A 25,698-nucleotide genomic window follows, 5' to 3' on the forward strand; every position below is an offset into this window, starting at 1 on the left:
TAAGTTTAGATTTTGGTTACATTAAACTTAATTAGGTTAATTTTCAATCATACATAAAAATTAAGTCTTTACAGATTATTGACTTGTAATATGTGTTGGGTCTTTAACTACTTTATGTCAAATACAAAATATTTACTTGCTCCAGCATTATCATATGTAAAATATATCAAACAGACTATAACCAATCTATTTGAGTGGATGGATGTTGATTTCCGGTTATAAAATTTGTAATTTATTAAGCACTTGCACTTGATACTAACACATAAATTGAATTGTTTTTTTTTTTTTTTTTTTTTTTTTTTTTGTAAAAACACATTAATTTTTATTCAAAAGAACAAATTATTTTAATCTTGGTAGTAATTTTATTTTTGAAACGTTTTTTTGATTATATATCAGACGAATGCTATTGTGATATAATCAAATTAGGCTCATTTAGTGAGAAACAGAAATAAAACAACGCAAAGAAAACATTTATGAAACAAAAATAAAATGCCACTACCTTAAATAACTCTAAAATTGTTACAAAATTCAATCAAAAAATAAAAATAATATGAAGTTAAATAATTAAGGTGCTTCTAATTTTTAAAATTAAAATGGAACATCAAATAGATAATTTGTGTGGTTAAATATAATTTTAGAATTAATCTTATAAAATAAGAAATATTGGTAGAAATCGGTATAAAATCAAAAAGTGTGAAAGGCATGAAAAAAAATCGATGTATAAATAAATCATAAGTCAATTAAATATATATATATATATATATATGAATGAGCCAAAATTATAAATAAAAATGCATTGGTCATGTAAGATTTGTTTCAATCTATTCTAATTTGTATGCAGCTTGGTCTATGAATACAATGTGAACATTATTGTTTTAAGTATAACTCATTATCAAAGTTATATATATATATATATATATATATATATATTTCCATAAAAATATGATTAAATATAATTATAAATTTATAAAGTTTCCATTAAGATAAACTAAATCTTTAAACTTATTAATAATATCAGTTGTTTTTGTTGAGTTGTATTAGTTTGTGCTTGTTTGAATTTTTTAATATCTTCAACTTACTAATCTAGAGCCTCAGTTTGTTTTGATGTATGTACATGTACATAAAATATTTAAGTAAAAGTTTTTTCTTTTTTCTTTTTCTTATTTTTCTTTTTTCTTTTTCTTATTTTTCTTTTTTAACTTGAGTTATACTAGACATTCTTAAAGTAAAATAGTAATAAATTGAATTCATACAGATTGTGGAAGAATATTCTCCGTGCAAGATGGAAAACTCCCCCCCAAGTGGTTAACACCCTTGGTGTGCCAAATAATAATAATAATAATAATCATAAAAATCATAGTACAAAAAAATAAAATAAAATCTATAGGTACTTTTTTTCTTTTTCTTTTTGTCTTCATGATGGTTAGGATGGGTGGGTTGATTTTGTAAAAACTTGGTCTATTTAACATTCTAGTTAACATTCTCCAAAACACATCTCCTCTTTCCTAACAAGTAAATTAACACAGTAACAACTAATCCTTCCAAAAAGTTAATGAAGAACGAGGAACTGAACTTTGTCATGGGACCAGAGCTTGTATCAATTCTAGTCAAGCATATTATTTCCTCGGACACGAGTAGGCTTTTGGTTCTCAACGCCGCTGCTGATGTTGCTGCGAAGTCTCTACCTCCGCTTCGAACTAAGAAAAGGCAGCGAGCAGTGTTCAAACCCCCAAACCCTAATTAAGCACACACAATCAAACACAAGCACACGGACCTCGACACAACGTGCACAAGGCTCGATGGCAGGAAAGCCGCAGCAGGGGAGAGATCGAAGAGCACGGGACTCTAGCTAGCTCTCGGGGCCTCAGATCACGATGCCCAACTTCGAAGAGCTTCGAATTTTTAGCTTAATCGAAGGCTCTACTCTCTTCATGCAAACCTCGCTTCCTCACGTAATTGAGAGGTTGTAGCAGGTTGTTTGTCTGTGTCCGCTTCGGTAGGCACAATGATGTCGCACCGCGTTTAATTTACTGGTCTAGCTTGAGTTGTGGTGGTGATGGTGGAGTGGGAGAAGGCTATGGTGATGGATCGGTGGTGAGGAGACGGGCGGGCGGGCGGGCTGGCGGGAGAGAGAGAGGGAGAGGAGAGGAGTAGCACCATGAGAGGCGGGAGGTTTCAAGCGAAGAGCAATGAGGATATGAACATGCGCAATGCGGAGACATTGTTCGAGGCGAAGACGGTTGTAAAGAACCGGGAAGTGGAAGTGTACACGCAATATGAGATCGAGGCGAAGAAAGAGGAGCTTCGGCAGTTTGTCGGGGCGAGTTATCGCGATTTGATCGAGTCCGCGGACTCGATCATCCTCATGAAGCAGTCATGTTAGGCGGTGGGGGCCAATGTGGACAAAATGCAGCAGGGTTTCGAGGATTTGAATCGGAGCGTGAGTGTCAGTGTGTCGCCGCCCGCAGCGGATCTTGAGCGCAAGAGGAGAGAGCGGTTGTATGAGGTTGGCTCTAGGGTTAAGTATCTCGTGGATACGGCGGAAAAAATCTGGGGGTGTTTGGATGATCATTTGCACTTGAAGAGCGCGGAACGGTATTTGCGAGTCAAGGAAGTTCACTCACTGTTGACGGAGATCGGAGTCAAAGACGAATTGCTTGGGAGGTTTCCGCTGCTGCGCCAGCAATGGCCCTTGATTGAGAGGTTTAGAGTGCAAATCTCCAAGAGGAGCAAGGACAGATTGCAGGAGCCGGGATTAAGCGTAAGGGATTACGATGTGGCTCTGGCCGGTTGCGGTATTACTGGTGAGCTCAATTGGTCGCAGATCTTCACTCTGTTTCTTGAATCACGCAAGCTGTGGGTGAGGTCGCACCTGCGAGCGTGTGTGCAGGAAAATAATTTTGGAAAAAATGGAGGAGAGGGGAATTCTATGGCGGATGTAGCAGGTTCTATATGTAAGGTTTTGCATATGATTCAGACTTCCCTGTGCCAAGTTGGTTGACGATTGTCTTGAGGCAATGAAACCAGTCGGTCCTGTAGATTACTCTGATGAGAAGCTAGTGCCAAAGGCAGGAGCAAGCGGCAATGTCCTGCAGGAGTTGGATCTCAGTTCTAATGGAAAACTTCAGTTTAAATCTGGAAGTGTAGAGAGTGAGTGGGATGGTGACGCCCGGTTCTTCTTCATACCGGAGGTCACAAATGTGAAAGATAAAGTAGATGAAAGTTTAAATCTGATACTTCGAGACCTATTAAGCTTCTTGCAAGGGTCTCATGTACTGATGAGGACAGATTCACTAGCGCCCTATCTACAGGAGCAGTGCTTTAAGTGGATGGCTGATGTTGTTAAGGTGCTAGAAGCTCGGGTCTTGATGCTTTCGGAGAACATGTCCAAGGCAACTAAGGAAGCTTCAACTCAGACCACAGCAGAGGATCCAAAGCACGCATTGAAATCTAATTCTCAGGGGATACCGGTTAGTAGGGCTGGTTTCGATAGCCATTCATTAAAGTCAGGAAATTTTCCGAGGGTGGTTGAACAAGCTTTGTTTTTGGGGCGATTAACTGCTGCTGTGGGAGAGCATTCTATATCTCTTCCTTTACTTTTAGGGTCCCCCACGTCGTGGACTGCAAACGAAACAGCTCTTCGTCAATCGTCAGTTGAGTGTTCGCCTCATATTTTGCGGCAATCTTTGTGGTCCGAAACAAACTCTAATCTTGAGGGTTCTATAAAATGGTTTTTCAGAAGAAGGAGTGGTAGCTGTCGCAGCGCATAATTCTGATGACGGAGCAACAAAGTTGCGGGAGTTGCAAAGAAGCTTGAGGCAGCAGAGCATTGCTGTCCACCGTATGTGGGTGCGTTGGAGTACTGATTGCTTAGCTAGCACTCTTCTGAGAGATCTGCATCAAGATGAATGCTTGTCTACTCTTACACCACTCAAGGTAAGCCTAATTGTTTTTTTACATTTCTGTGGTATAAACTCGCCTCAGGAATATTTCTGGATTGTTCATTGCTCGTACTGATCTGGAATAAGCGAAGTAGAATTTGAGCTGCATGTGGTGTTAGACTGCCACTTGTTTCCTAGGCCGTGTTTATTGTTTCGAGAATTTGTAGATGAGCTACAGATTTTGTAACGTACAATATCCAAGTCTTTCCACGTCATGATGTCATCTGATTATCTTTTTTCTGTTTCGCTCAAGCGTTGGGAGGAGACTCTAATTAAGACTTGTGGAGAAGATGGTGAAGATATAGAGGCACGCATTTCCGTACCAGCTATGCCGTCACCTTATGTCGTGGCATTTTGTTCGCTGGTCGTCGAGAAATTCATCAGATTGGTGGCCATGTATTAGACAGAGCTGTTTCGGAGATGTTTGTATGGGAACTCCTAGAGAAGGTAAGTTGCTGCTCATCGTTCTCAATTGCTGTAGTTCATTCAGGCTTAAACCTTGCATAACATCTTATATTCAAAACATATAGACAATTATTTCGGTTCGGCCCACAACTGCTGAAATCGTTGCTTACAAGGACGTTTTTGGTTTAATTGGTTCAAAAGCGACGAGTATAGGAAAGGTTGTTGGCAGAATCAGGTTGGTAACTGCATGCTTGGAATTTTACTATTTTAGAGGCGAAGTTTCTGGAAGTGGTGATTACTCCGATTAATCTGTTAATGTTTTGGATTCAGGTCTTATCAATATACGAGAAGTTTATATCTCATCCATCCTTGATGAACTCGCGCGTGTCAGAGAAGGGCGTCCTGCAGCTCCTTTTCGATGTTAAGTTCTTATCGGATGTGCTTTCAGGGGGACAAGAAGTTCATGTCGAAAATATAGATGCAGTAGGAACCGATAATCTTGCTTCTTCCTCCCCGTTAAAGCAAACAACTTTGAAAGCAGCAATCAGCCGAAAAAGGTGGATCCAAAAATTGCTGGATGATTTGCATGGTCATATTGACCCCATTGATTGGGCCACGTAAGTGTTTTATTTGGATTGTTCCAATCCGACCCCCCTCCTCTAGTTTTTTTATTATATATATATATATTGAAAACGTTAGTGTTCCTTTGATAACTCTGGAATAATTGTTTATTTGGAGACTGTCGTGAAATATGATCTGTTAATGTTTCTGGTGATATTCTGTCTTAAGCTCTGAGCCATGTCATTCTGCAGGTATGAATCCTACTTGATGGAGCAGGAGCGGCGGTATTATAAGAGTTGTGCAGTGCTTTTTGGCTCTCTGATCCAGCTGAAACGCGTTCATACCGATGTTGCACTAAAACCTCTATCCACATCAGAAACTAACACCCTCAACATGTCTGCAACAGTTCCACGTTTCACATATCTTCCTATTAGGTCTGTACATGAGACACATTGTCATGTACGACGACAAATTTCTAGATGTTTGTGAAAGAATCAGCATCTTTGAAGGTGTTGCGTGAGTGATTTTTGTTCCTTCATAGGCCTTGTTGAAATGTGTTTCTAATAGATTTGTATCAATGGATTTTTGCTTCAGTGCGCCTTTGTTTTCGGTCACGAAATCATCCCCGCTAAGGTCTCGACGAAGTTCATCACAAGAGAACGATTCTCTCTGGAGGGCATCAATGCATAGTGACGACGCATCTATGTTTTCTTATTCTGAGGCAGCATCTCAGAATTCTCAAGGATCTGCAAAGCTGCTGCAGCAACTTATGGGGGTACGTTTGTATGCCGTGTATGTTTTGTACACATATGGTCATCTGCTAATTTATCTCTGAGTTTTTGAATTTATGGTTTCCACGCATTGAAAATCATCACGATGTGATTGAATCTTACACAATAATTGATGAACAATCGTAATAATTTTGGATACTTAGGTTGATGTCACTCTTCAGATATTTTCCCCTGTGAACGTTTCAATTTAAACTTCCAACGTGATGTGCAGGTCGGAACTAAGTTTGGACAGAGCACATTTGGTAAGCTTCTCAGCGACTCTCAAGTCGGTCGGTTTAAAGACAAGTCTGCTGCAGCTATTTCGACATTTGGTAATATGTTCCCAAAACAAGCAGCTGGGCTTTTCTCCTCCCTTGGGAGTGCAATGAAACATGACTCACGGGACACAGTGTATTATTAAGTTTGACACAAAGTGATGCTTTATGAAGACCAACGCCTCTTTTTGACTTCTATCATAGAGGCTCTTCGCACGGTACTATAAAACGTCTATTCATATTTCGCACCTGCAGTCAGAGTGCGTGTGGAGATGTTCTATGTTAGGATTTGTAGGAGTAAACAAATTTTGAGTGTTCACTTCTTAGTATAAAACATATTTGGTCGGGAGAATGCCTTCCCGGAAGGCTCATGCTGTGCATAAGTTTTCGCGTAGAGTTCATCATGGTGCAGGGTAGAATAATAGTGTTTTTTAGCTAAATATAATTCTTTGGTGGCATCCCATTACAGATGAGGCTGATACTCTTCAGGTGTACACTGCCGAGAATGAGTGGAAGAGGTGTATTTCCTCATGTGCCATTTTCTATGTTTCGTGTAATGCTATTTTGTAGTCTGTAAGTTCTAAGGGATTCATTTCTTGCCACGAAGGCTCACATGCGTGAAAGGTCATTGTAAAGCTTAATCGAGGATGATTCTGGATCTGGTTGCTGTAACAGTCATCTTCGTACTCTGCCTCGAACATGTACTGTGCACCAGAATAACTCGGTCTGTTGTGTTATTCATCGGTAAGAGGAACTCATTGGTATCGCCAACAGCATCACCAAGCAACCACGAGATGGGATGTGCGATTGATGTCGACCTTGGTAGCTTTCATTTCAAAATTGTGTGCTGTACAGTGATGGTAGAAAATCGCACCCAAGTCCCTCGTGAACAGTAACATGTGTACCGCAGGGGTCCAAACCAGATTCTGTCGTGTGCTCCTGGATGAAAGCGTCAGAGCCATCGTTCCTCAGGCCATGGGCGTGATCATTGGGGCTTCATACACAGAGCGCTTGCCTGTGAAGGCGTTGATGGAAGTGGTGGAAGCTGGAAGTGCAGAGTAGTCAACGTGAGCGCTTTCTGGAAGAAACAATTCATTACAAAGTGAAGACGCACTCAGAAACTTGCAGGAAAAGCTGTAGTTTCAGTCACGATAGATTATGAAAATTTATTTCCTTCGTCGGTCAGACGAGATTCCATCATGACCTGCTGCAAAGTTGCATCCCCATCTCACGTGTGAGTATTCCAGGTTTCGATTGCTCAGGGTTAAGAGTAAGATCATGTTGGCTCACTGTTCTGCGGAACAGTTTATGCAACCGTGCTGCACCAGAACTACGCGCATTGCTAAAAATATCCTCCATTATTGTTGGATATACAGGTTCGGCGGTCATTTGTGTTCTGCCCATGAGCTACTTTATTTGTTTTTTTAAACTATCCCTTCTAAACGCCTCGTGCAGTTTAGTCTCTTTATGTATTTTCGTTCATCATTATTTTATTTTGTTTTTTGTCTTTTCACTTAATATGATGTCAATCCATTTTTCATCATGAGAGGAAGGGATGCAAATACTGTTCCGGAGACAATGTGTTTCCCACGGAAGAGCGGTTTGCAAGTTTCAACATGTGGAGATGCTCTTCCACAGCAAAGAGAACCATCATTCGCAAACAACAAAAACCACTGCACCTGTGCCCAGAGTTACGTTATCAAAATTTCCTGCAACGTTTCTATGAACCCCACACTTATGACACCGTATGAATCACTGCATCTTCTTGACAAACATCACAGTAGGGACCTCAGATTAAGGAGCATTATATATTTAGCCTTAACTTTTTAAATGTTTTGATTGGATGAAACTAAAAAGTTCCCGTAAGTTGGCTGTATACTCTGAAAAATAAATCCGAAAATTATATGAGGAAAAATGAGGTGGAATGCACTTTTTTTAAAGAAAAAATTGAGAAGTGTAAAATAATTATTAAGATAACCAGTAAAATCCATCAAAGTTTTATTTTTATTTTTATTTTTAACTTCTCATAATTTTTTGAATCAAGATGTGAGTTTACATATTCAAACTTGTAATAAATAGTTAAAATTGATTCATTTAATGGTCACTTCTCTCTTTATACTATATCTAAATGACAATGCTTTGAAAAGGGAATCTTTCTTCACTATGCAAGCAAATATGGTAAAACTTTTGAAAAATGGCCTTTCCCAAAGAGGGTTTCTAAATATAAAAATGCTCCCAATCACCCATGATTATACAAGTTCCTAATCAAAATCAAGTCGATATTTTGGGTACCACAACCCTAATGGAGGAGTTGCATTCTCGGCACCTTGGAACCATCTAGTGAAGGAAGAGCTTGTGAGTGTGTGTGCAAGACATTTCTCACTGTTCAACATCAAAGCCTCTGCCATGGGAGGAGTGATTTCGAAGCTCACACTGGTACTCCGACGATCAGTGCAACTTGCACATCATCAAGACATTCGAATGGTCGGTGGGGTCCGTTTTATTGCTCGGCGTACAGAGATTGATGAGATTGAGGTCAGAATTCATGCATTTTGGACTTTCTTGTGTTTTTGTTCGTTTAGTTTTATGATTGTTTGTTTTGTATTCTTTATCTCGTTTTCTTTGGCACGTTGATGCTTGACTTTTAGTTTCTGAGGGTTGTAAAGTGTCACAGTATCGATCAAACGTCTGGACCAGTTATTGTAATACTGGTGAAACGAGTCTAATCTTGTAGATTAAAAAGTGATTAATACCATCCTTAGAATGGTGTTAAATGGATTCAGCGTGTTCCTTATATATATATATATATATATATATAGATAAATATGTTTTTAATTTATGGATGTGTAGGCGGTTTTTATGGGTTGTTGTTGCCTTCAAGAACAAACAAAAATAAAAAGGAGTTCAAGAGCTGGGTCTAGTAAATTTATTTTCAGCGATTAGAAGAAAAAAGGAAGTTAGTATCAAGTTTTTCTGCTTTAGTATATCATTCTTAGGCGGTTATTTTTTGGCGGACAAATATGCAGACAAATATGGCGGACAGATAGTCATTTTGAATCAGAATCAAATGGATTCAGGATCCAGGGTTTGTGGCTCATCAACTTGACTTATTGTTACGAAATGCTAATTAAATAAAAACAATGCGATATCCAAATGAAGACATGTTATTTTTTTTTGCATTGATCACAAACTATTCAATCCCCAAATAATATTATCCAGACAAAAATTATGTATATATATATATATATATATATATATTCATATATATCACAACCAGTGAAACACGATCAAACTTCTATAAATTCAAAACTATTCTTTATTATCCTCAACGCACTACCCTACACATGCACAATATGTGAAGCCGTAGTGCACTTTAAAAATAATTCCTATATTTGTACTCTCAAAAGCCATGAAATAAAAGTAGCCTTTTAAAGTATAAAAAGTAATAAAACTAGCTTTTTAAGACTCAATCAACAATGAAGGATTTCAAATCATGGTCGTTATCAGAAGAGGGCAGGCCAGTCCCCCCCCCCCCGCCCTCTCAATCTCGCTGCCCGTGGAGAAAAAATATTCTCCGCTGCCCGCAACGAGGCACTTCGTTGCCTAGTTCTAGGGCACTTGAGTAAGTGTGTGAGCTCAGCCATCGCCGAGCTCCGCCTCCTCCTCATCCTCACAGAGCTTGGCTGCGTCCATGCTCACGATGCTTTCCACCCGATCACTCGTGCTTGTGATCGGAGCTTCGAAACCAACAGGGACTGCGATTCTCTCGAGCTGAGATCTGTGTACTTGGATTCAATTACTGGGATCTGGCGCTGATAACTGGGATTTTGGACATTAGATCTGGTCTGTGTGTTGGCTTGTGTGTTTGGGAGTGTTTGCTCCTGTAGGCTTGGCGGCGGTTGAATTGAATTTCAGCGCGGTTTGTAGACTGCGAGGAGTGCCGAAGATGGAAATGTCTCTTGTGACGACGACGGTTTGTGCTCTTTCGACAGGCTACGCTTCGAGTTTCGAGTTTATGATTTTTTGAGAGTGGCGTAGGATTGGTTTGTTGATTTTTGTTTTTATTCTTCGTGTTTTTCATATTGAGCATGTCTGCGTTGTGAGAATATCTGTTTTTTTTTAACTTAATTCGATGCATGATCGAGTGAGATATTGCATTTATTTATTTATTTATTTTTTTAGAGGTTTCCTGATTGTTACTAATTTGTGGTTTTGTCGTTGTGCCCTTCGGCACGCAGTGGAGGAGCATGTAAAGAGATAATTTAGGGAAGGATTTCCTCATGAGCTTCTTTCAGCTGAGTTCGGAAGCGTTTGATTAGTTTATTATTGGTGTCAGCTGGACACTATGACTTGCGAGATTTTGGTCAGGATGGGTGGTTCTTCTGTGATATTTTCAAAGATTCGCGGAGTAGTGCAAGCTGTGAATTCTTACAAGGTCACTCTTGCGTGTGGTTTTATTACTATACTGCTTGTGCAAACAGCCTTAGTGCATTACAAAGCAGATGACCAGATCTCGGGCGACATTGAGGGCATGGCTTCGTGGACTCCTGTGGAGACCAATCGACATGGACGTAAGCTGGCCCAGGACACTGTGTCATCTGATCCTGAGAAGCCGGATCCAGTGACGGCCAGTAAATTTGTAGAGGAGGAGAAATGGGACCCTAGTACACCTTACACCCTGGGTCCAAAAATCTCCAACTGGGACATGCAGCGAGTGTTGTGGAATCAGAAAAACCCAGGCAGGAACAGGACTCGCAATGGCAAACCAAAAACCATGCTCGTGTCGGGGTCGCAGCCCGGCCCCTGCAGCAACCCGATGGGTGACTTCTACCATTTGAAGTTTGTCAAGAACAGGCTCGACTACGCTCGCCTTCATGGACTCGAGTTTTTCTACAACATGGCGACGTACTCGAAGGAGATGACTTCGTTCTGGGCTAAGCTGCCGCTGCTGAGGAAGATCATGGTGAACCACCCTGACATCGAGTGGATATGGTGGATGGACAGTGACGCGATCTTCACGGACATGACCTTTGAGATGCCCATGGAAAAATACGAGGGGAAGAACCTGGTTGTGCATGGGTTTCATAATTTGTTGTTTGAGCAGCATCGTTGGATAGGTTTGAATACCGGCAGCTTCCTCATCAGAAATTGTCAGTGGTCACTGGATCTGCTTGATGCTTGGGCTGTTTTTGGGCCGGAAGGAGAAACTAGGGTCAACGCAGGTACCGATCCCTTTTTTCGCCTTTTCATGCTGCCTGAAGTTGACTTGTGCATTGCTGCATTTTCCAGATGTATTATGCAATAGTTGTATTTGAATTGGGAGTTACATTTTGAGATTTTCATTTCGCACTTCTTATCCCCCTTGTATACCTGTTGCAGGTAAAATGTTGACAGCTAAGTTGGTTGAGCGTCCCACTTTTGAAGCCGATGATCAGTCCGCCCTCGTGTATCTTATGCTCTTTGACGACCCTAAATGGAAGCTGAAGACGCACATTGAGTGGGAGTTTTATCTCCACGGCTACTGGAAGTACTTGGTGTACAAGTACGAAGAATTGATGGCGAAGAGTCACCCTGGTTTCGGAGACGAACGATGGCCTTTCGTGACACACTTCGTGGGGTGCAAGCCCTGCCAACTGTCTGTAACTCCAGAGGTGGAAGAATGTTTCTTGCAAATGGAGCGAGCTTTCAATTTTGCAGATAACCAGGTGCTGGAAAAGTATGGTTATGCCCACAGGGCCCTAGCATCTTTCAAGACGCAACGCATTCGCAAGGACACTGCAGATCCGCTAGGTTTACTGGAGGAGCGCAAACCAAAACCCGAAGATGAAACGGCTTCTCTCACCTTCCAGGAGAAGCAGTTTTTGCATAACAAGGAACTCGCGGAGCAGGCAGAAATTTGGGGACGAACTTAGATGTTATTTACTATATCCACTGCATTAATCTACTCAGAGATGGCCTGATCCATTCTTCTTCGGCATTAAGGTGACCTCTAACTACCACGTCCTCTCGCACAGATTTATCAGTTTCCTTCATTGTCCTCAATCATTGAGCCTAGTGTACAAGTACCTCAAACCAAGATCAGGTCTGACTTGGGTCGGGTCTGCCGGATTTGAGCCATGTGCAAAGAAGCGTATTTTATCAAATTCTCAGAAATGGGGCTCATGCACTGGCTTGTGGGTATGCAGTGACTTAGATATCCTTTTAAAGTGTGGCAATGCTTGGTCTCAAGGATTGATGAAAGCCCACTGAGCTTAGTCTGTACAGTACTATCAAGCAGTTGGTATTTGTATTGAATTTGAAGAAATTCGAAATTGAATCAACTCTTGCGTGATTCTTGCGTCCAGAGCTCCTTGGAATTCGAATCCTAACTAGACCTTCCTGCTACAAAAGCTGCTGGTGCCCTGGAATGGAATTATCATCTCTTTGCAGTTAGGAGAAGTTGTGCGCAGATAATTCTGGCGTTGTTTTCATGTCCCATCAGCACTTTTAGAGCCTGAAGCTGCTGAAACATACTTGATTATTGTTCAGCAAATTTTGAATTCTTTAAGCAAAGCCATTGGTCATAAATACTGCGTAAGGATGCAATCAATGTATGATGAACATCTCTCAAATTTTCCGCTGAAGCAATATGATGTGTGTGGAAGACAAGAGTGAAAAACGATATTAGTGAGCAGATGTTGCAAGCTGGAAAGTGGAATCTAACATCGATAAATGTGTGTAAGAGCGGCCAAATAGCAAATGTTGCCACATACATGAAATGGAGTAAAATGATATTCATCATATATTCAACCAATTCTCTAACCCAAATTCCACTTTCGTCTAACCGTAACGAAAGAAAACCACAGCCTATTATGCAGTGACAGCTTGCTGATCTTTCTTAAAATATCACTTCTCATTCACTCATGTTACTCCATTTTTGCCTCGAAGTGGACATAATAATTTTTAATTGGTATTATAATTTTCTTATTTAGTCTTGCAGATATACAACCGGCTTAATTAAAAGAACGGCGGCAATTCAACAAGTAGGGGTAGAAAAGTTTGTATAATATTTTACATATTCCTTACTCCAAATTTCGTAAATAATATATCGGATAAGCTATTTAAGAAAATGAAGACAGTATTTAAACCACTTTAATTTCAGCATACTATTCCAACATTACATTCCAAAGAAGATATTTTCAAAATCAACAGGGAGAAGTTGATTGCTAAGTGGCCAACATTAAGAAACAGACCTGCTAGGTAGAATTTCGAGGGGAAATAACTAACTAGTATTGAAAATGACCATAATGACGTTTACCTTCGTTGAGTCAAAATATACAGTCCACGTTGAATGCGGAGTTAATATATCACTTCCAGGCCGTGCGTGCACGCGTAGTCGGTCCCTTGGCCGCAGCCACGCTCTTTTTCTCACCCTTCTTAGGTAATCGTTTGAAATCAGGGTCGTTGTCACCGGACTCTTGTGCAACAGCCTGCTTAGATAGGGCTGCTTTGCTGTTGCCAGAATCGGCTTCATCTTCCGTTGTAATGCTTAGGGTTTGGCCACTCACTCCAGAACTCTGTGAGGCGGACATTGACACTTGGCGTCTAGTTCTAGGTCGAGCAGGCAATGAGACTTCATTCTTTGTTTTTGCTGCAGTCCTGTTACGAGTGATTCTCTTAGATTCGGCTTCGACCAGGGTCGTTGCACGACTACTTCGTTTAGAACGCCTTGGTTCTAAAATTGCATTCTCCTCATCAGCAGATTCTACACTTGATGCGTCGCTTAAGGCTGCAACTAATAAAAGAGCACAATTAGGATAAGCTGCATGCGCTTGCGACATACTGGTACAATCATATCAATGGTCGTTTCCTCTAAATATCCGAAATGCGACTGGTGCATGTACTTCAGTGCATTACAGTTCACATGAGACCTTGTCTTATTTTGCATCAAACAAACATTGGCTTTCCGATAAGTGCAAGGATAAGTACCTTCGTTCTTCAAGCTCAGGTTTGGGCAATAAGGAACTTGGCACCATGACTAAGAAATAAACTGCATGCAGAACTTACCTCCTGACGTTTCAGCCGACGTTGAATGAACTGCTATTTCTTGGACTACCAGCTGTTTTAAATCAGAGTTGGTAGTTAGTTTCAAATCTACCACCTCAGGGCACGCGTCATCATCCTCTTCGGGTTCACTTCTGAAATCGTCGGAATCATCCGATTCATCTGATCGTTGCTTTGCCGCTGAGAAGGAGAGTCGTTGCAGAGCTTCAGATTTGCTCTGACGAGGAGAGCGAGAGATCCCAACGATCACTGGTGATTCTACAACTGCTGGAGTTTTCCTTATACCTGCAAATTCGGATGCTTCAGACTTACTACGTTCCATAATTTAACAGAAGAAAAGAACCCAATTAGCCAGCACATATTATTCTGTTCCGCAGTTTTGAGTTGTTTCTTCATAAATATAGATACAGTCCCTTATTTTTTTTAAATAGCAAAACATACGTAAATTCCAAAAAGAGTAGGAGGGTCTGCAATTCGTGCATCTAGAATTTGATATTACACACGTTTTGTAGTAGATTGTCTTTTTGGAGTTGTTCTGGACTTTGCTGCAGGAGTGACGGCTAGCTCCTCGTCCTTGTAATCTCCTGATGGAAGATTCAGCCCAAATTTAGCTGCACATGCCAAATACGAATTGATCAATTGGCAACATACAAGAACGCAGGTGGACCCTTGTGGATGGTAATCTGAGCTAAAATAACTCAAGAACAGAACACTTGTTTCAGCGGGAAAATAAAAGCTTCGCGCATCGCTTGAGTACAAACTAAAGATAGTTGGGAAAGGTGCAGGCGATTGAAAGTCAACGTGCTAAGAAAAAGATTCACACGCTGCCCATTACAATAAAAAGTGATATTTTGTGCGTTTCCGTCACTGAAAACAACCCCCCACCCCCTCTCTCCAAATTTACAATCATAGGGGTCCTACAGCATAAATCGAAGAGCATCATCACATCGACTGGAAGAACGAAGCTTACCGAGAAAGTTTTGAAACTGTTCATCCGAAAGGGATTGCTCTGGGTTACAATCCATAGATTTTAAGTGCCTGAGCAATTCTTTAAGTTCTTTATGCAGTAGCTTGTCACCAGCAACCGCATCCATCATACTGCAACCACAGAAAGCACTCCATGACCGACGGAAAAGATAAACAAGAGACGCATGCTCTACATGGTAATGTATAGTAATGAATCTTAAACAATTCAGCTGCATAGAAAATGGGAGACGACTCACGGGCCAAGAAGCTGAATCATGCACTTAATTTCATCCTGGGCTGAGGGTCGGAACTCTAATGCAGCAGCAATCCTTGCTATAGCCACCATGTAAGCTTTACCAGCAGCACTACTATCTGCAGATAATCGAGTGACCTGTTCATAGAACTCAGTATGAGCAAGCAACTCCACTAGGTAAAGCAGCCACAGCCTACATACTAGCAACATTGAAAAGGAAGTGCAAGTTCTCACCAGCAGGTTGTGAAATACTCTCCCTAAAGGAAGCCAATGGGTTTTATCTCTCTTCCAAATACTGTTTTTAGTAAGGGAGACAAGGACTGTTCGTGCAACATTCCACGAGGAATACGCAATAACGTGCATATTATTGCAGTCGTACCTCCACGGCGATGTTAATAGCCAGCCTCTCAAGGCCTACGTCAAGCAAACTGCTGCTAGTATTTCCATCTATTTGCTGGGAAGTCACCAGCAACGGATTTTGCAAAAGCTGCAGCATAAACCGAGATAACTGTGTTGCCCTCTTTTTGGCTGAAACCAAGGCTGTTGCTATTCCTTTATTGCCATACACTCCAGGCCACTCAGCCCGCATCACAGGAATGAATGTTTTGGCGATACATTTCTGAGAGAGGACCCAAAATACAGATCAGATACAACTCGGAGGAGTACCAATAACTGACAGATCAATAAACCATTCAAGCAGACCAAATCAAAACACACATACCTTGTTCTCAGCGGACAACACAGAGTAATTGTTGAAGAATACTGACAAACATTGTTGTAGTCTGCCAGATAAAATTGAGCAGAGATGAGAGTCAGTTTGCTGGCAAAGTAGCCAGGGTGGGGTACTACGAGGTACTTCACCAATAAATAAACAGGCAAAGTCGCAGCAAGCGTCCAGCACGGGTCATATTACAGTGGAAGTGCCCGACTTAATAATTCAATTGAATTTAAATAAAGTCAATTAAAAAAAACAAAAACAAAAACAAAAACAAAAAACTTAACTTACGATAGGATTCTAAATTGAGTCCTGCAAGTATCTTAATACAAGAAGGGCCATCAGTACTGAGGTTAAGGCCGATGACGCCACGCATGACTGTAAGAACCAACTACACGAACTGTATATGCAAACATCTGACGATGAGAATGCGCAAGAACATTACTCTAGCTTCTTCACTAACCTGAGTGATATTTCCAAATCATCGTTGAAGTACAACCGCAGAAGTTTTGCTAGTACAGAATCTTCAATAGCCTGAATATCTTTGAACAGCTTACTCTGCAGCAACAACTTTGCAAATCCTTCCGCACCCAAGCTTCTTGAAGTCTCCAGTTCTTCAGCAGAATCCTCCTCCATTTCCTCATAAATGGTTTCAGAGTCTAACAACGACATCAACAGCTCTAGTAGGGGCTTACGCATAGCAGTGGCTACGTCTTCTTCGAGACCATATTCAGCATTTCCTGCAGGGAGCTGAAGCCAATACGGTCCTAATTAAAAGAAAAGTCACATAAACAACATAATAGCATGCCTGCTGATGCAGGATAGAGAGAATCACAAGTACCTTCGTTTCCAGTTGGTAAGGCTCAGGAACAGGCCCCCGATTACAGTCAATACCAATGGCTTGATCCAAAGTTGTGGCTCCATGGCATAATATTAGATCGAACAGAGCCTTGATAGCCATATTCTGAACAATTGAAATACCACTCGAAAAAGATAGTCGTAGTTGCCTGATCACAGTTGGGGTAGCTTTTGTTGACAACTGACCAAACAGGCCTAAGCATCGAACGCCAGCCTTTTGCACCTCAGGGTGGACGTGCTTTACCTGAAATTCAAGTAAAATACAAGATAAGCCTGGAAGATTGGTGGGTCTTTAAGCCCCCAGAACCGTATATATATATATATATATATATATATATGTGTGTGTGTGTGTAAGTATGTATATGTATATATATTCCTGCAGCAATACGAGAAGGAAACTATTTCCGAGCCGATTCGAAGACAAATCCTAGAACACGCAAATCGAGAGGAAGTTGATATACACCACTTACAGCTGGAACAAGAAGGGCGTCAACGATTTCTTGACTTCCAATTGCACATCCTGCAAGTTGACGTAACGACTTGATCCTTTCTAGCAAAAGACTTGTCACAGCAAGACAATGCAACCACTGGCTAGCTTCAGCCCCTCCATCACGACAAGGTTGACCCAATCGTAAAATAGCATCGGCAAGTACTTTCGCATACTCTCCTTGCTCAGAGTAGACTTTCACTGCAAGCTCTGCAACTGCTGCAGCCCATTCTGTGTTCCCAAAGCAAATGCACAGCTTAAAGCCAACACGTCTCCAAAACGAATTGATCATCAGAAAGCTCAGAGGATAAACCAAGGATGAGACTCCAAAGGTAATCTTTGAATCACGGGAAAGGTTTGTACTAAATACCAAGAATTTCCCTATTGATCTCATGAGGCGGAGCATGATAAATCCATTATGACTGAAAAGCTTCAGGAGAAGTTATGAGCCAAGAAGGCTACCTTGATCACCTCCGAGGCTCAGCCCGTCACCTACAAACACTTCGGAGTTGATTTCATGAACTACATCTTGACTGTCAGGAGCCTCGGCTAGCAAGAGAGTCTTGACAAGGGTTCCGGCAACCTTCCGATTAGTACTGTCACTGAAGTCCAGAACTGTGGCTAAAAGCACTAGCTGCCGTGCCGCGAATCGGTGTCTTGGCCCTATCACAGAATATAGCACAACCAAATTTCGACTTCATAAGAATCGAAAGGTCAGGACTGCAGAATCCTACGAACATGAGACTATCTATTTCATCGCTTGCGGTAGTATTGCCAGACCTGCAAAGTATTTAAAATACGTATAAGCTACTGAATGTAACTTTATATGAAGACTGATAAATCGAGTACAAGGACGTGTGATAAAGGCTAGTTTGTCCCTGATACCTGCATTTAAGTGAGCAGTGACGAGTTCAACATATGATGCGACGGTCGGAGGTAGGATGGAATCGAGTAATTCATTGACATCAGCAGCAGTTGCTGCATTGAGTGCAGCCTGTGCGCCTCCAGTATTAGCGGCTTCGTTCCCCTTCGCCTGCACATATGTCACCAACATGTTTCAAGAGGAATTGGGAACGATTTTCTGCTCAAAACATCCAAATGTAAAACTCTCCGTTCCAGGCAAGACAATCATGCATAACGATTGAAGACGCATAGAGAAGCATGCTTATGATGAAATTGACATCGGCAGAAGTATACACGTGTACTGGATCCAATTGATACTCCGTTTCAGGATCATAGAGTGGTCCCACACAGGAAAATAACAAGAAATAAAAAACAGTATTCTTAATACCTGTGCCTGTGCATGTAAATTGGTGCATACAACACGCCAATATAGGGCTTGCTCTGCACCCATCAGCTGTGCTTCGTAGTCTCCATGTTCTGCAACGACACACTTAGAAAACTTCAGTGACTAACTCTTTTGTACCAAATAAAAAATATAGTAGCAATTGATAAGGATTTTTCTTCGTATAGACCTGCGGCATTTGATGTCAAAGGAAGGAGAAATTGCCGCAGTCCCTCTCTTTCATTGGGTTTGATGGCATCGTGCTTCAAGAGTTCATTCAAGACTAACTCGCCCACTTTCTCATTCGTTTCAACATCCAGATAGCGGAGCAGGGCAATAACATCTCCATCACAATCCCGATTCAACCACGACGACTTGAGCATATTCATACACTCAGCTTGAACGGCTGGTACACGATCGGCCAAACCTCGTTGGAGGACCTTCGCCCTTTGCATGATGCTGCAAATTCAAAAAAGCCATCCAACATTTTCAGTGTATATACCTTTTGATTATTAAATCCTCTTCGTTGAAGGGAGTTACATGCAAACATGATAACCACTCCCCAAATCCCAAAGAGTATAGAGAAGGAAAGTACTTTACCTCAACATGTTGAGGGGAAGCTTGCTTGCAAAGAACAAGTACACCGCTTTCCGAACGCTATCACTAACGTCCATGGTGCGTTCAAAAATTGGTACAATCGTAGAATTTACAGCTGGAATGGACAGAACAACCATTTTGCGTACATCCTGCACACAACAGAGTGTTCTTAAACCAGTGAAGTTAAATTCAGTAGCCGACTCTAGCTTGCTGCGGGCCTTAGCAAAAGTACAGAACGTGATTAAGAGAGAGTGTTACCGCACTACGGTCCGTTTCTAATGATTGTAGATAAGCAGCCACGGTGGAATCGTTCTCGTCGCCAGATACCAATCGAGCCAGGGCCCGAGCTGCGTTCACGCGCACTGCAGGCACTTTGTCCTGCATACGCGTCTGCATGCTTCCAATTAATTCCTCCCATAGCTCATCACTGACCTCCACGTCATCTGCTAACCGTGTCATAACCTGTGTACGTTCACAGTATAGCCTCAATACTTGTCCAACCTCAGGACGTGAAAATCTGGCCTCAACGGGCTTTATGTTACAATCAAAGAACCCCATGGATGATAAGGAGCAAGAGACCTGGATTTCCCTAGAAATGAAATCATACCAAAAATCTTACTGCAAAGAGAGGAGTCATCATGCATCACGCAGTCATTACCTTCCAACCAGCAAAAAAAATGAGCATCTCATGCACCGCGTAAGTGCAAGTACAAATCACAATCCTTTCCCTGGACTGTAAGCTAAATGGTTGACAAAGGCCTAGCAGAAATATAGCGATGTAAAGTGCTTTGTTATTGAGTAACTCAAATTATGAACGACAAGTAACGCTTATTATTTCACCGGAATAAGGCCCAGCTATTTCACAACTTGACATTTCAGAATTGCAACATTCCAATTAGCCAAACACATGCTGCGGTGTGGAGTTGACAGCTCTACTTAAGTCACATGTGTTCCTCCAAGCCATCCTACCATTGTCTAAAGGGATTAGCATCGATGAGTACTAGAAGATGTAGACAAATATTCTCTTCTAAATGAGACAAGGAGAAACATGTAGAAAACCCAATATTGACGAAGAGTAAGCTTCATTCGACCTTCAAAACTTGTCATGAAAGATAGGTAAGATACAGAAATTGAACCCAGATGACTGTAAATTCCTATTACATGAAATGCGGTGCAGTGAAATAACTCAGTGTTGGTCACATTTGGAAGAGAATATTTCACCTCTGCAATCAACTGAGAAGCCCGAAAGCGAACAGTCTTGTTAGCAGCATCTACTAGCACCAACAAATACTTCAGAAACTCCTCCACAAACAAGTTGCAATCCTCCTCGTGCTCCTCATCACGATATGCTGAAAATGCGGACACATACTTCACAACTCTCTCCACGCTTGGCTCCTTCTCTTGAATCAGAAGAATCGGGCGCAAGGAGTTACACAGAACGGAGAAAAAAGTCTCGCGATGCTCTGCCCGGCATTTCACAAGCTCCTTTATGGTACGCAGGTGTGGAGTCTGCGTGTGTTGGCATTCGTTCAGAATCCGTGGGATTAGGACTTCGGGACGCTCACTCGGCTGAGGAGCACGGCGCTTGCCAGCCGCCCCTTGGCACATGGCGCCTAGCGCTACTTTTCCTTCTCCCTTCTCAAAACTCCAATGTTCACAATAAAATGAACCACAGGTCAAGTTTGAAATTCGAAAACGTCAATTGAGCAAGGTATTTATCAGCTAAGCAGAGGAACAGCCGTGACAGATGCGAAATCCGACATCCGCAGAAAGCTCTACTCAATTGACTAGCGTCTCAACCCCTCGAAACACGATAATGAAATTGCCAAGGTCTTTCACTCGTCTCGTAAACAACCTACGATTTCAACATCCTTCTGCTTCTCCTGCTTCTGATACTCCAGACTGCCCCAAATCAAATACCTAATCCTTCATCTCCCAAAATGCCGCACGAGAATCAATAAGTAAACCACACCCTCCAACGAACCAACACTCCCAGTGCTTTCAATGCTTCATGCTCAACTGCACTATTCCCTGTTCCACTAAATTTTTCAAGAATTTCGATACGTCATAGGCCAAGTATGATAACGACATCCTTACATCGACAAACTTCAATCACGTCGAAATTTCAAAACCATAAACAAGAGCAGATGAAAGCAAAAAAAGACGAGCACACTCAACTACACAAGAGATCGACAAACCCGAAGAAGACGACGAAGGTTTGAATTCTGCGCGGGAGATACGTGGATGAAAACCTGCGTTTGTTGCTGAAAACCAGCGGCGAGCAACAAAGGAACGAATGAACTCAACGGTTCACATGAGCGTCATCCATCCCAGGGATTCGACGAATGTAATCTCCTTCCATTAAAAGTCGTATTCTTCTCTCCCCATACGTAGTTTTATATAATATACGAATTTGTCGTCGCTCCTTCCAGATCGTCCTCCTAATTGAGATCATCGTTCCTTGAGCTGTTGAGCTTCTCGAAGTTCATATGAACATAGACAACCTCAAGATCCAGATGATTCTTCATTAATTCGGCAACAACATCCACCCCTGCCAGCGGTAGGCGCCATCATACTTCTTCGTCCAAAGATTTTCACAGTTTGGACAACGGGTCAACAGGATGGGAGTGCCTGAGTTCTCTGTAGCACAGCCAAACTGCTTGCAACGCTGGGCCTTCACCATTGTTGCAAGTTTGAAATCAGTCTCGGAGAGCTGAACACACTGTGCGAAAACCCTCATTCCTGGAGGGAAAAAATACTGTTCAACTTCGCATCAGCAGACGGCCGCGGGGCCTACCGTCACACTGAATAATTCGAAAGTATTGGTTGGAGGTTGTTGCTTGCATGACACGTATCCTTGCAAAAATATTTCTACAGACTTTGAAATGACAAGGGAGCTGTGGAAAGGAACACGCATGCGGGGCTGGTGCAAATAGATTACAAATGTGTCGTTTCCTATCTGAAAAGGTAATCGCTGCTTGTTAATCAAAGAAAAGAAAAAAGCGGCGGAAGAAGAAGTAAAAAAAGAAGAAAATGAGAGAAATAGATAGAGAATTATCTGCGGTGTTCGATCGAACAAACTAAGATTACATCAGTCACAATGGTGTTCATAGAGTGGCGAGTGTAAACGTCCAATATGAAGCGAGTTGCTCGAGGGTCTACCGTCAATTTTATTCACGCACATGACGGAATGCAATGTAAACCAGAACTGTCCAATCGAACAGCAGAACAAATCCACTATCACACTCAATTTCGACAGTTGAGTTTTGTTCGTTGAAATTGCGGATAGCTTGCGATCATGGGAAGATCATTCACCTTTTCAACAATGCGATGACGGACTTCCATCCTCCTCCAAGCCTGCTGCTGCTGCTGCACACTCCACAACTCTCCAGCCCATTCCGCATGCAGCGACAGACTAATCGATCGATCGACCGTCGGGGGAATAGAATCGATGTCAACAACTCTGGCCGTGAATAATGCTACCTCGCCTCTCTGTGGCACACACAACCCGTCTCCATTCGCCTATGAAAAAGTGGGCCTTCCAAAATCGAACTAAAAAATCTATTCATTGTGGCTTTTGATGGCAACAATCCAATATAGAACATGATAATGAACAAATTAATTAAGTAATTAATTAATTATTAATAAATTACTTTCTAAGATTTTTGAAATTGAACAATGTAAACAATAATATAGATGTTGAATATTTTATGAACAGTGATTTCCTTTTTTATTTTCATTTTACTTTTCTTTTACTTTTTACTTTAATACATGTATTCATTGATCCTTAAAATGATCATTTAACATTAGGAAAAATGTTAAATTTTTGAAATCATAAAACTCAAATCAAATTGATTTTAATGCACTTTTTCTTATTTTTCTTTATTTTTCTTTTACCATAGGATTGATCCTAATTAATTTAAGTAGGGTTAAAAACCTTAAAACATGGATCAATGTAATTATATGTCCAAATTCGAGCCTAGGTAACATCTCTAAAACATCCAAATTAACATTTGACATTTAAATATGCAATAAATGTGCAAATTAAGTTCAAAATCTAAGTAAAGAATTTACATGAATTTCAAATGATTATTTTCATTCAACAAGACTGTCATTTATTTTTGTCCAAATTATTTTCCATGAAAAAAATTAAATTAATGTTTCTTATTTTTTTTATTATTGAATATCATATTAGGTTTGTTTGTAGATTATAGATTTGTGTTCCTTGACTACCACCTACCCCTACATTATTAATTCTATAACAAAATATTGTTGGAATATATGATCTAGATTTAAATGAGATGATAGTTGATTTGTTGAAAGATTTCAAAAGAATTGAATATATTTCAATATTAGATTCAGGTACAATAATAATATTTAAATACATATCTTATGTATATTGTGATATAATTCATCAATATATATATATATATACTCAAATTCTAGCAGCTACTGTAATGTTAGACGGAAAAAAGTCATACCTGTTTAACAATGCCTCACAAACGTATGTAGGCGAGAATCTTCTACTTAAATGTCTTCATTTCAAAAAATGTAAGAACTTCAACTCAAGAGTAAAAAACTCACTATGCAGTGCATCTCAATTAGTGTACAGAGCACTAATCATTTTATTTCTCTCGTGAAGTCATTAAGGAAACAAAAAATAACCACAAATAAGGATATTCGTTATAAAACATGATGTTATTTGTAAATTTTTTACTTGGTTATTTGTTTTATGTTAACATTAAAATATTTACAAATAATATAATAAAGCATTTACAATTATAATGATATTGTATGGAAATTCATATTGTTGGATGGTGATTCAAATTACTACAAATACAATGATATTTTGTAATCTCCATCCAACAATCTACTTTGTCAACTGTTATCTTTAAAACTGCAAAACAACTGTAAATAGTCCTCACAAAAAAAAAAACAAAAAACAAAAAACAAAAAAAAAACAAATAACTAAATAAATAAAGTGAACCAATGGATGAATGTTTGGATAAATTTGGATGACGATTCCTGGATGCATGAAACCACTGTCTGGAATGGCATCTTCATCAACAAAGTGTCCACGTCAGCACACGTCAGGCGCATCCTTGTCAGCACCCTTCTCCCTGCTGGACTCAGATGACGTGGCATGGTTCAGTCTTCCCTTTCTCCGTGTCTCCCTCACGACAGGGCAATTTTATGGGTTCTCGAGGCGGTTGATGGGTCTATTACCACGCCTCCGATGGACCCTCGGCTATCTGCGCGGTGATAGGCCTCATACAGACTCCATTCAACTAATAACCGCCGCGAGCACCGTCACTGGTCGCCAAACCGTCAAGCGGATTCCAAAAGAATTGACCTTCACGTTTCATCCACTAATCCTCGTTCATCTGGTCAGTATCATCCATTCCACGACAGTATCAAGATGGATGATAGAATGGTGTTCATCCATGAATGCCAGCGTGGAAATTCGTTCGTCGGACGTCTTCACGTGGTTCCTCGTTCATCATGCCACGTTTCGTCACGCATGGTGTGGATCGTTGCCTTGTTGCTGACATTCCCGATGTGGTGCTTGCTTCGTTGCGAACCAATGGATGAAAATCCTTAGGTTTTGATTACTCGCTAAGTTGTTGACCAACTATAGTACTTTCATCCATGCCAATTTTTTCTCGAATTTGAGTGTAACATAGTGTGCGTTGATTTAGATTATTTGGTTTTTTTACATTGGTAATCATGTTAAATATAGTTTTGATACCCTTTCAATCAAACACCCATTTCAAATCATAAATGGATAAAGTTTACAAACATTATGATAAATTTGTAGTAGGAAGTATAGTGCATAATATTTCAGGGATTTTTTCATTGATAAATTTTCCTTTGAAATAAAAATAAATTAAAAATTGAAAATTATAATTCAATCATGTTCCTCAAGAATTAATAGTAATAATGTTACATGTTGGTTTATATTCATGTTTGCATCATAAAAATGAAGAATCTAACATTACTGAAATCGGAATATGTAAGAAAAATTAGTATGAAACCGTTGTGTATCTTAAACAGTTATAGAAATTAAATCTCTGCTTCACAAGCGTTGCTTAGTTTTATAGCTTCTTGATCAGTCTTTTTATAAATATTTCCCAATAGATTAAAAAAAAAAACAATGATAAAAGTTTGTTTATTTATTATTCATTTTCCACTCATCTTCTTTGGCGATTTTTTTCTTTTTTACCTTACTAAAAACCAGTCCTAACAAAATTTTCAACCTTTCTAATTATCATACAAACAAGTGTTAACTGTTAAATGCTGCTTGGGAAAGCATTGTTCATAAAAGTGTGAATTGTTATATCTCATCTGATTCCACACCCCAATCCAACATTTTTATAATTGTTAGCTAAATCGGACCTGGATGTGCATGAAAATAGTAAAGATAATAACTTGTACTTTTATTTAGAGCTACGAGAAACTTAACTTGAAAGTTTACCCAGTATTATTTATTTATTTATTTTTCATGAAATGAAAATTATATTTCATTTGTTTTATTTCACTAA

General features: G+C 40.4%; 3 protein-coding genes and 1 pseudogene across 10 annotated transcripts; 2 read left to right on the forward strand and 2 right to left on the reverse strand.

Moving 5' to 3' along the window:
- Window positions 1–1,664: 1,664 nt before the first annotated feature.
- On the forward strand, window positions 1,665–6,540 carry LOC112274996 (conserved oligomeric Golgi complex subunit 1-like; annotated as a pseudogene). The gene is made up of 6 exons (XR_016500027.1): window positions 1,665–3,936; window positions 4,132–4,388; window positions 4,677–4,963; window positions 5,159–5,341; window positions 5,502–5,682; window positions 5,910–6,540. The product of XR_016500027.1 is annotated as a conserved oligomeric Golgi complex subunit 1-like (transcript).
- Window positions 6,541–9,588: 3,048 nt separating this feature from the next.
- On the forward strand, window positions 9,589–12,519 carry LOC112274881 (putative xyloglucan 6-xylosyltransferase 3). 6 transcript variants are annotated; one of them, XR_002967535.3, is made up of 4 exons: window positions 9,589–9,925; window positions 10,191–11,174; window positions 11,332–11,934; window positions 12,297–12,519. XR_002967535.3 is itself a non-coding variant. In XM_024504714.3 (3 exons), exons 2-3 carry the CDS (start codon window positions 10,298–10,300, stop codon window positions 11,862–11,864), a joined length of 1,410 nt encoding a protein of 469 aa, XP_024360482.1. In that variant the 5' UTR covers window positions 9,589–9,925; window positions 10,191–10,297; the 3' UTR covers window positions 11,865–12,283. The 6 variants fall into 6 exon arrangements, 2 of the variants coding, with proteins under 2 accessions (XP_024360482.1, XP_073386252.1); XR_002967534.3 differs by lacking the exon at window positions 12,297–12,519 and adding an exon at window positions 12,138–12,283; XR_016500157.1 differs by lacking the exon at window positions 12,297–12,519 and adding an exon at window positions 12,138–12,283 and having other exon boundaries at window positions 9,589–11,174.
- A 532-nt stretch (window positions 12,520–13,051) lies between these two features.
- On the reverse strand, window positions 13,052–21,316 carry LOC112274880 (uncharacterized). 2 transcript variants are annotated; one of them, XM_024504713.3, is made up of 17 exons: window positions 20,378–21,316; window positions 19,415–19,618; window positions 19,160–19,305; window positions 18,750–19,018; window positions 18,566–18,654; window positions 18,160–18,307; window positions 17,737–17,937; window positions 17,258–17,505; window positions 16,771–17,031; window positions 16,393–16,679; window positions 15,936–15,996; window positions 15,594–15,833; window positions 15,219–15,352; window positions 14,966–15,093; window positions 14,499–14,606; window positions 13,999–14,280; window positions 13,052–13,720 (listed from the first exon to the last, which is right to left on the reverse strand). In XM_024504713.3, the coding sequence occupies exons 1-17, from the start codon at window positions 20,762–20,764 to the stop codon at window positions 13,299–13,301; spliced, it is 3,615 nt and encodes a 1,204-aa protein (XP_024360481.1). In that variant the 5' UTR covers window positions 20,765–21,316; the 3' UTR covers window positions 13,052–13,298. The 2 variants fall into 2 exon arrangements, with proteins under 2 accessions (XP_024360481.1, XP_024360480.1); XM_024504712.3 differs by having other exon boundaries at window positions 13,052–13,726; window positions 20,378–21,306.
- Window positions 21,317–21,544: 228 nt separating this feature from the next.
- On the reverse strand, window positions 21,545–24,301 carry LOC141044753 (uncharacterized). The gene is made up of 3 exons (XM_073530157.2): window positions 24,197–24,301; window positions 22,472–22,678; window positions 21,545–21,830 (listed from the first exon to the last, which is right to left on the reverse strand). The coding sequence occupies exons 1-3, from the start codon at window positions 24,299–24,301 to the stop codon at window positions 21,684–21,686; spliced, it is 459 nt and encodes a 152-aa protein (XP_073386258.1). The 3' UTR covers window positions 21,545–21,683.
- Between the last annotated feature and the right edge of the window lie 1,397 nt (window positions 24,302–25,698).

This window comes from Physcomitrium patens, chromosome 22, assembly GCF_059467195.1.
Source record: "Physcomitrium patens ecotype Gransden chromosome 22, ASM5946719v1, whole genome shotgun sequence".
NCBI classification, from domain to species: Eukaryota; Viridiplantae; Streptophyta; class Bryopsida; order Funariales; family Funariaceae; genus Physcomitrium; species Physcomitrium patens.